The sequence below is a fragment of the Frankliniella occidentalis genome, unplaced genomic scaffold (genome assembly GCF_000697945.3).
Source record: "Frankliniella occidentalis isolate FOCC.00 unplaced genomic scaffold, Focc_3.1 Scaffold287, whole genome shotgun sequence".
Lineage (NCBI taxonomy): Eukaryota > Metazoa > Arthropoda > Insecta > Thysanoptera > Thripidae > Frankliniella > Frankliniella occidentalis.
In genome coordinates, this window is record NW_026267413.1 from 258181 (window position 1) to 268706 (window position 10526).

At 41.6% G+C, this 10526-nt stretch overlaps 2 protein-coding genes across 2 annotated transcripts; both read right to left on the bottom strand.

Moving 5' to 3' along the window:
- Window positions 1-6963: 6963 nt before the first annotated feature.
- Window positions 6964-7703, bottom strand: LOC127750921 (uncharacterized). Its single transcript, XM_052273608.1, has one exon. It carries the CDS (start codon window positions 7356-7358, stop codon window positions 6981-6983), a length of 378 nt encoding a protein of 125 aa, XP_052129568.1. The 5' UTR covers window positions 7359-7703; the 3' UTR covers window positions 6964-6980.
- A 1705-nt stretch (window positions 7704-9408) lies between these two features.
- Window positions 9409-10372, bottom strand: LOC127750917 (uncharacterized). The gene is made up of 4 exons (XM_052273602.1): window positions 10259-10372; window positions 10061-10208; window positions 9636-9732; window positions 9409-9556 (listed from the first exon to the last, which is right to left on the bottom strand). Exons 1-4 carry the CDS (start codon window positions 10370-10372, stop codon window positions 9409-9411), a joined length of 507 nt encoding a protein of 168 aa, XP_052129562.1.
- Between the last annotated feature and the right edge of the window lie 154 nt (window positions 10373-10526).

Sequence of the window (10526 nt, forward strand, 5' to 3'; positions counted from 1 at the left end):
ATGAATTTCACTACCCCTTCAAAGCTAAGGTTCCGGCTGTACCGAAAGTTCAACGAACTTCCAACGGCCACACTCTCTGGCACATTAGTTAAAAGATTGGACCGTGGAACACAGTACCAGTGCTCCTTTGATTCCAGAAGGTAGTACAATTCCATGTCCAGCGTTCAAGCAAGTGAGATAACGTCGATTAATCACATGCGGCCTAAGATGCAAATGGATGAACATAGACTTTGAATCGGGCAGACTCTTACCATACAACCTTCACTTCACCTCACGTCGAAAGAAATGAATGAGGCGGAGGCGGAAGTGATGTTCCAAGATGGCCGCAGTACGTACGTGAAGTGAAGAGTGGAAGGGGTAGAAAAACAATTGCGCACCGATCACATATATGAGTGAAACATCGCTCGCGGTTCACTTAAAATAGAATTATTATTATGTTACAGCCAATTAAGTGAAAAGTAAGAAACTGAAAATTTCAAAAGAGGGAATATTGAGTTTTTTATAAGAATCGATATCTCGTAACTGTCATCTGAAGAGTGGAAGGGGAACAGGAAAACGAAATGGGAGAAGAATTAAAGAAAAACGACAACAACAGAACGCGGAAGCAGACAACAGACAAGAATATGAATATCAGACTGATCAAGCTAAACTAACACCGTTTTTACGATACCACCAATAATTTTAAATGTGCGAATCTGTTAAATCTGTTCTTATTCATTGGAAATCGAAGCGGTAGGGAAATTGTAAGTGTTCTCAGATATGCAAGCGAAAATTTGTTGTTGGTCATGGGTCATAACCCCTCGATTTCACTTGATTTTTTCCTTTCTTTCCTCAGATGGACGAAGAATTTGAATCTGAGACTGAGGTCAATTCGGAAAATGATCGTTCTTCTCCGTGCCCACAAGAAGCAGCATCCTCACCTGTTAAAGAGGTGCCTTCATCTCCACTGATCTATTATTCTAGTGACGATGAGCAGAATGTCTTGCCGTTTTCTCCAAACAAAAGAAAATGTTATGAATTCAACGAGCCATCCAAAGTTAGTTCTATTTCTTTCATTTCATTTGAGTGTAGCATTCAGCAAGTGTAATAATTTTAATGTTTTGCTCAGGTGCCCCCCACATCTGATTTCTGGCCTAAATTTTCCGAGGATTGCAATGATAAGGAACCATCAGAAGGCTTGTTCTCAGAAAATCAAGATCATCAAACCCACATAGATTTTCACCAGGCAAGTTTTCATAGTGTTTGCTTCATGTTCAAATTCTATTTTCAAATAATTTTTACTTCTTATGCAGCTGTGTAACTCATCTGTATTGTATTGTAGGATGGATCTGAACACCAGTTAGGCTCAAAAGTCAGTTCAACAGATGATAACTCCGTAACGGAATGTAACTTAACGCCACCACCTGAAGTAAGTCGGTGCCTCTGTTGGTAATTTCTTCACAGTCGGTTATGCATTTATTTGCTTTTAAAAATCAAAGTACTAACTTATTATTTGTTTTGTAGGGTCCATCTGAAAATCTGCACTCTGCTAGGGGTGGTGAAGTTGGACTATTGCATGCTGTCAACACTGAGATTGATCAAATCTTAACAAGCAGCAGTTCTGAAGAAAGCTCTTCAAGCAGTAGTAGTGATGAAGATAGCACTTCAAGTTCTTCAGAAGAGTGTGTCAGTGAAAGTGAATATGCAAGTAGTGATGATGAGTGTGACATTAGTGCTGGCAATGCGAAAGTGTTTGATGGTTGCTTGTTGTCTGTTGATGAGGGTGTTCTATCTTTAATGGATCTTTTTGTCACTAAGAAATTAGACAAAGTAACTTTAGATGCTTTTTTAAAAAGTGTTCTTACATTCATACCACGGCCAAACAATATGCCAAAAACTATTACTTCTCTTCTGCGGTATGTAGAATGTTTGTGTCCATTACCACAAGAGAAAGTGCACTATTACTGTTCAGTTTGTTTGTACTATATAGGGGAGGAAGAAAGCAAGTGCCCTTTAAAGGGCTGTGGTAAAGATTCTCACAAATTTTATCAACTGTCAATTGCTGCTCAAATTAAAAACTTTTTTGAGAACCATGGGTTAGCAGATGAAATTGACAAGTATTCTGCAACTAGAGCAGCAAATTGTACGCCTGGAGTTTCCTCAGATCTTCTTGATGGGAGTGAGGTTGTAAGGTGCAAAATTGGAGGACAGTATGATATTATATTAATTGGTCACACTGATGGTGTATCAATCAGTAAAAGTTCAAGTTGTTCCCTGTGGCCTTCAGAATTTGTGATTGGCAATGTGTCTCCTCATTCGCGTTACAAGTTTGTCATAGTTAGTGGAATATGGGTTGACTCGTGTAAGCCATACATGAATACTTTCATGAAGCCGTTTGTGAGAGAACTTGCTCAAATAAGAGAGCATGGTGTGCACTGGACTCACCCCAGAACCAAGTTGGAATGTGCCACTCGTGTCAAAGTACCTGGTTTTATTGTTGATGCCCCAGTTCGTGCTCAACTTCAGAACATATTAGGTGTGGGAGGAAAACATTGTTGTAATGTGTGTGAAGAGAAAACAAAAAGACTTCCAGCTGAAACTAATGATGTAGGAGAAAAACAAAAGAGAAAGAGAGTTTTCATGTATGAGGAAGAGCCTTGCCTCAGGTCTGCTGCAAGAATGAAAATTCAAGAAAAGGAAACTAAGAAACTGGAACAGCAAAAGAAAGGTAAAGTGGACCCTGTGAAAGGAGTGAAGGGCTACACTGTCATATCTGATTTACCAGGTTGTGATGTTGGCACTGCTGTGTTCCCAGAGTACATGCATTTATTGTTGTGTTTTGTGAAACATATGTTTTCCATTTGGTTTGAAACAGCTGGGCCATGGAGTCTTCGACAGTTTCGAGATAGAATTGATTTATTTTTAGCTAGTGTCAGAGTTCCAGACTTTGTTACTAGGATTCCTCGCTCCACTGAATGTTATGCCCAATGGAAGGCTAATGAACTCCGTACCTTTGTGCTGTATTTGTCGCTTGTAATTTTATCTCAGTTCATGAAACCTGTTTATCTCCAGCATTGGATGTTGTTTGTGTGTGCTCTTAATTTGCTCTTGCAAGAACAAATATCTGAAACTGACATAGCAAGGGCAGATATTATGCTTCAAATGTTTGTTGCTGATTTCCATACTTTATACAAATCAGAGTTGTCCACATATTACTTACACAATGTGAGACATCTTGCCCTAGTTGTCAAAAGGTTTGGTCCGTTATGGTGTAATTCAGCATTTCAGCTTGAAAGTTTTAATGGTTCATTGCGTCAGTTTATCCATGGAACTAAAAACCAGGGTCAGGAATTAATTAACAATGTGAAACTGGCTTGTGGAGTTCAAATTTTAAGATTACGAGTTGCAACCAACTCTGCTTTACATCAAAGTAATGTCACACTTCGCAATCAAATTCAAGGTTTCAAATTTAATGAAAAGGAAATTTTGTCTATTGAACCTTTGCAACTTAAGAAACCAATTCGAGTATTTTACAGAGCTGTTTTTGGCAAAACTGTGTACACGTCATATATTTATACTCGTCAAAAGCGTCGAAATAATTTTACTGTTTGCTTTACAAACACACCAGGTGCCAAAGACTTTGGTATGGTAAAATGTTTCTTGGAAGACAGTGAGAATGTAAAAGCCGCCATAGTAAAGAAGTTTTCTGTTGAACACACAAGAGTATTTTGCCATGACAGGACAAATACACTTATTTCTCATGTTATTCCAATAAATGAAACAAAAGAATTTGTCGCTGTTCCTATAAAAAATATTTTGTATAAAGTTTTAAGAGCTGGGGACTTTGTATGTTGTAGGCCCAACTCATATGAAGTGAATTTGTGACTTATGTGCCTAATGTATAAAGACTTTACCCTGTCTTGAGGACTGTCCAAAAATATTAAACCATGTACTCCAAAGCTATGGTATTTTCATCAACTGTTTTCGCCTAAGACCTAGCACACTTTGAATGGCGCGCAGCAGCAGGGGCTTGCTGCTCCGGTTGATTCCAGATGCTAGCCTGTGCCCTGCAGTGCACGAGGGGTTTCGAGGACGGTGAGGAAATGGCTCGTGTAGCTCGACCTAAAGGAGCTTCTCGAGCTAGGTGAGCACGGCGCCGAGCGGGGCGGGCGGGGCTCGTGTTACCTGCAGCTGAGGGAGGCCCTCGAGCAGGACGGGCACGGCGCCGGGCTGACGCGCATCGTGCGCGGTAGCTAGCGTGTCGCTCGACCTGGAGCAGGCTTAAGTATAGGAGGTGAATAGTGCGTGCAACGCGCCAACCCGCAACGCTGCAGTCTCCAAGACTGCCTCTACCAGAGGAAAAGTCCCCCCCCCCCCTCTTCACTCCCCCTCGACGCTATCTTCTATTTTGGATGCATTCAGCAAATTACGTGCTTGGCCTCGGCGCCTGCGAGACTCGGGGTAGGCCAGCCCGCAGTACACGCTTGTACTGCAGGCAAGCCGTTGCCTACCCATCAGGCGCTGTGAGGGCTTGCATAGGCGAATGTTCCCTGACGCTGATACCATCACGCAAGCTCTGCGCGCGAGAAACAGAGGGTCGAGGGTGTACTCAGCGTGTTCATTTAAAAAAAGCTTATCGGTACTTATCAATTTACATCTAGTTAGATATCAAACTAACTATTGCGCTATAATTTGTTGGTGTTGAGATCAAATTAGAACTATTCAACGTAAATCTACTTTTATCTATGTTATAAATAACCTCATTGCAGCTGGTTTTTGTCGAGGGATAGTTACCAGTAGATAAAATTTGATCTATTTTTATAAAGGTCATTTAGATTTACATTGATTTAATTAGGTAAAAGTATGCAGTAAAGAATTTCTTAAAGAAACTCCTATAGTTGTTGAAAACATTTTATATCACCGTAGATATAAGAGTTGATCTAATACAACCATACAGATATAAATTATATCTAGGACTCATTTAAGCTTGATTTATTTATATAAACGTAATTTACGCGGGTATAAATAAAAATACATCTTTCTGTGAACTTTTCAAAGTAATTGTTTTTCTTAACATGACTCCATACTAGATTCACAAAATATTTTTTTTTTTAAAAAAAGCAACATTACTTTAATTGTCATTAAAATTAAAATTACTGCATAAGGTAAGAAGAATTGTATTATCTGGGGTATACTAATCACTTTGATTTAATTCATGGTCTTGCTGCATCCTGGGCAAGAATTTGTCAAAGTAAACATGAACAAGTCTAGAACATAGTTCCAAAACATGTTTCTCATCAAATGGCACCCTAACGTAGTGCGCATCTGCACCACATTCTGAGTACACAGTATAATCACACTCATCCATTCCAGTAAGTAACATACCCATTTGCATTTGTGCATAATGCTGGGTTTTCTCCTTCAAATTTCCATTTTCATCTAAAGTTTTAATACACTTGTACTCTACTAGTTCTAGCGCATTTAGAAGTTTACCTTCTTTTAATGTTTTAATCTCAATAGTTTTCTGAAAATTTCCTGTTGTTTCATTGGCTGAGCGATTAGCGAAGCCCATAACTCCACTGACCGAAAAAGTTTCATTCTGTTTGTGTGTTTGTTTGTCTGTCCGCACGATAACTCGAGAACGAATTGAGCTAGCGACCTGAAATTTTCAGGGTCGTTTTGTGTCATAAAAAGACAGATCGAGTTCGAAGATGAGCATTCTAGCTCAAATATTGGCTTTTAAAAAAATCAAAAACTACAGGTCGCAAAATGTATTTTTACCAAATATTTTTTTATTGGTTCCTAAGGGGTAAACTGTCAAAGTAGAGTCAGCCCTATGGGCGAAAATTTCGTCCGTTTGGCTCTACCTTGTACCGTTTAGGTGCTAGGGGGCATTTCTTGACAAAAATGAGGTGAAAATGATCAAATGGTCGATTAAATCGTTAAAAAGACTTCATTTCGAAAAATTGTATACAAACTCCTATTACCCCGTCTCGGGTGTCAGCGCCGCAGGCCTAGCTATATGTGCGCCAGGCGCGTCGCAGCGTTACAGTGTTTCGTGAGATATCGCGAAGCCTGTTGCGCGAGACGTGGTCTGGCGTACATATAGCTAGTCTATAACAGTTCCATCAACACTGGCTCAAAGCCAAGGTATTTCTGGTCTCACCAAAAGTCCAGTTTCAAAAACTTTGCACCTCTTCTTCCTCTCATATAAATCCCGTGCCAAAACTTCACAGCGAAGGCCTGCAGCTGTGTACTCATTCCCTTGGAATGTACTTTTGTATACTTCTTTGTACCTTGCATCCCAATCAGCTTTCTTGTTCACATAGTAAGTGTACTGTGCCCTAGCTTTGCATGCTGTGATGCTTACACTGCGGTCCTTGTGCCAGGCTGGGGTGCCCTGTTGTGTGTTGGCAATTTGGATACTCTGTTCAAGTGAGACTTTAACATTATCTTCATAAAACTGAAGTAGTTCTGGGGATAAGCAGTCTAACTTCTCATAAGTAAGCTGTCTGACTGTTGCTAAAGCTCGCCATGAACGGCATGTCAGAAGCCTTTTTATGGTGTTTTTCTGTTCCTCTTTAAGGCTGGCTGCATCCTCAGCGCAGCAAGCTACTCCAGACCATTGTCTCAGGCAGCTCATGAACAGTGAGTATTCACTGAGAACTGCACCTAAAATGCACACAATAAAAATAACTTCATGCACAAGAAACAGATTTATTCATACATAACTACAGCAACTCTCTTTAAAACAAGAATGCATTTTCCCAACGTAACCACTCCAGCCAAACCTGATACAAATTCATTTCAAAATGCCCTCAAAAAAAGGTGCACTATGTTCAATGTTCATTATTACTCCAATTTCATTACAAAAGTACACAAATTATAACAAAAAAATTAAATAGAAACATGCAGCCGAAGGCTTTAAATTGGAAAATTGATTTTTAACAGTGGCAAAAAGTGCTAAAAAAATATGGTTGAAAATATAATTTAAACATAACTTACGAGAATTTCTTACAATTTGTCAGTGCCTCTCTCCACTTATTTTCCATCTCTTTGGTGACTTCTGGCAAGATGGAAACATAAACATCTCTCTTAGCTTTGACGTGACATAGATCAGTGAGTTTCTTGGCTTCGTACTCCTTTAATGAGGATGACTTCAGGGCTCCCCACTGTTGCTCAATATCGGTGCAACTAAGCTCATCTAAATCAGACTCTTCAATTCTAAAACACAAAGAAATTTTAATTAGAAATTTATCTTTAGGGCCTTTGGTTACTTGTGAAATAAAGAGAACTTTCATAAGCAGTAAGGTTACCTGGCCAGATACAGCAGGACTGCCATTATATGTTTGCACTTTTCTGAGGCTCCAGCAGGACATTGGCACTCGGGGGACGAGTCTTTAGTGACACGAGCACCGGGTTGTTTCGATAAATCAACCCAAACTTCAATAACATACGGAGTTTTTGATGACACGCCGGTGGTGCGAAGAACCAGAGCTTGGATGTGGAGTTCATCACCGTTTTTGGCCTTCTTACCGATAGCAACGATAAACCCGGCTTCCAATACAGCCTCACCTTCGCGGATAGGCCTTTCAAAGCCTACACTCGCTTTAAAAGCGTCCAACACTGACAAAATCATGGTATAAATACGATACAAACTACTACACCACCGGCTTCCTATGCAGACTCATGTAAACACAGCCCGTCGATAGCCTCTAGGCGGGTTCGCGGAGCGGCCGCTAGGGGCGCGCGCGAGATCATTGCGTCGCCAATACCGTGCCTGGACGTGCTTTGGTTCTGTCTCGCTCGGCGTTATATCTATCTATCTATCTTAAACCACAGTTTTACTACAGTTTAATTTGAGGTTTGCTACAGTCACACTGCAAGAAAACTGTGCTATTACTTTAAGGTTCTACTGCCAGTCCAATTGTAAAAAAAATATGCTTCTTCCATAGAACACAACAACTTATGTCTGTGCTTGTTCTGCATTCATCCTTGATCATGCTGTAGAAGTTGCCTCAGGAATAGAGATTGTAGTTGTAGTACAGGCCCCATGTATAACTTTTCAATAGCAACAAAAATGTTTTGGTTATTTCAAGATTTGTTGATGACTGTACTCATTGTAACTCATTGCACATAAGAAAATAAAAGTTGATTGAAATACAGGAGAAACCTTGCTGCATTCAAGATATCTTTTGTTACAATAATGACCTTGTCAATTGATTCTTTGGTTCAAGACCTAGAGAGAAAGAAACATCAGTTCAACATTTCAACCTTGCATTTGAGCTTCTCTGATTGACATGCACTAAATGTTTTCAAAGAAGACTTACATTTCAAATCAGAGCAGAACTTGTACTCTGCCAACGCGTTCTAGTTCTGATGCAGTGATAGGCGAATAGAAGGAATATTATATCAATATAATATCAATATAACATCAACCAACTTACCACTGACTTCATGAATGATGCCATCGTAAAAGTGCCAGCCACCTTTTGGTTTTGGTGCTTGACGCCACTCCCAGGTAGAACACGTGTGTCAAAATGATGTCACAATGACCTCACTTTGACGCTCATCGTCAAAATTTACTGCGGCTAGATAGCCAGAATGAGCCCATTTTGCCTTCAAATGAGGGTCATTGACGAGTTTTTGACGATTGTGTTCTACCTGGGGCTCCACCACGTAACTCTCATCTTTCTCGTCTGGAGAGTAGCCCCTTACCCACTCTCATGGGAGATTGTGAGTAAAATCAATTGAATCAGGCGATTCAACTATCCACTCAATGCACGCAAACTTTTGCCGGGGTGCTTGCGCGGGCACGGGGGTCGTCCCACGGTCACGATTGGAGAGATCGCGTTGGGATTTGTCGCGAGTGGGTTGATCGCGTCCATTTCCTGTCCTTGACTTTGACATCTTCAAAGTGTAGGCAGACCAGAGGTCGGCATCGGCTCCCAAACCCAGCCCGTTCCGTCCCGCTCGGCTCTGTCACCCGTCCCGTCCGCTCTCAGTCCGGCTCGCTAACTCCCGCTCGCTGAGACTCGCTCGTGTCAACGGGTCCCGTCTGCTGGCCAGGCGTGGCGTAGCGTGGCGCGTAGGCAAATTCGGTCCAGCGCCACGCCATGCCACCTCAGGTGACCGGCAAGCGGGGCTCGGCCAGTCAAACGGGTCCCATTCAACGCCAACCTAACGAACGCAGTGTCGTTTCTGAAGCTTTCCGAACCAGCAACTGCCGAAGATACTTAAGGAGGTGGAAAATAACATTGACAAGAAAAACCAGATGTTTATATTGTTTTCTGTGGCGTGGGAGTGTCAGACGTTTTACTCGCCTACGTTTTTGGATTTCGTTATTCAAGACTTTCGATTTGGGGCATGGGTTGACAGTAAAAATCATGTCATTGAAAAACTGTCAATTAGTGCCCTGAACAGTATCAATTAACTAAGCCTAGAGAGTGCCTCAACACTCTCTGCAAATCTCTTAATTATTTCATCCAGGGCACTAGTGTCCAGGTCAAATGCCATGGATAAAGAGTGCACAGTGGCTGTTAAAAGATTAATAGCGTCGGTGAGGTGAGCCACTCTCCTGAAACAGAGGAAATAATTAGTAAAGTAGCCTGTCCATTAATGGGTCGTCCACTATCATGCTACACTTAAAAACTTACTCTGCCAATGCGGGAGAAGCTGGAGACGACTGTGAAGGCCCTGCTGCTTCCTGCTGGGTGGAGCAGTCAAAAACCGAGAATGGTACAGCTGGAGTATCTGAAAGAGAATACATTTTCCCCGTCAACCAAGAAACAAACTATACTGGCAAAGCTGAGAATGCAGGGAACAAGCAAATTGAAGTAACCATGTTAACATGGTACCTTCTATTTTAATTCCATGGCTCCACATTCATTTCAGCTTTACTGGAATACTTTACTAAAAATGGTTTGAAATTAATCGTGGAAAACTTCTCTTAAAAGCTGATTTGATTAAGAGAAGACAACCAGGACTGAACAATGCAGTGGTTGAATTTTCTTTACCAAATACGCTCTAAAGAGATGTTTTCCACGATTAATTTCAAATCTTGTAAATACATTTAACTTACTTAGAGAAGTGAAGTACAGCAGATGTGGTTGCTGCTGTTCGTGCTCCTGCTGAGGCTCGAGCAGTTGCGCTACCATCTGCTGTGGCACCTGAGGCACCTGCAGAGGCACCTGAGGCACCTGCAGCTGCTGAGGCACCTGAGGCACTTGCTGCGGTTGAAGCACCTGCTGCGGTTGGGCACCTGCTGCGGCTGAAGCACCTGCTGCGGCTGAAGCACCTGCTGCTGCAGCACCAGCAGTTGTTGCTGCAACTGAAACAACAGTTGCTGTTGTCCTTGATGCTGCTGGGCAGGTTGCCCAAAGTGAGCCCGCATGGGCCCAGCAGCAGGCTCCTGGGTGATTCCACGATAGAGTGCAAAATCGTGTCTCCGAGGCTAAATTCGATATTTCTGGATGAAATGTTCGGAACTTCACATGTCTAAGGCTGTATTTACCTCCCACCTATATAATCCCGATCGAAAACGACAG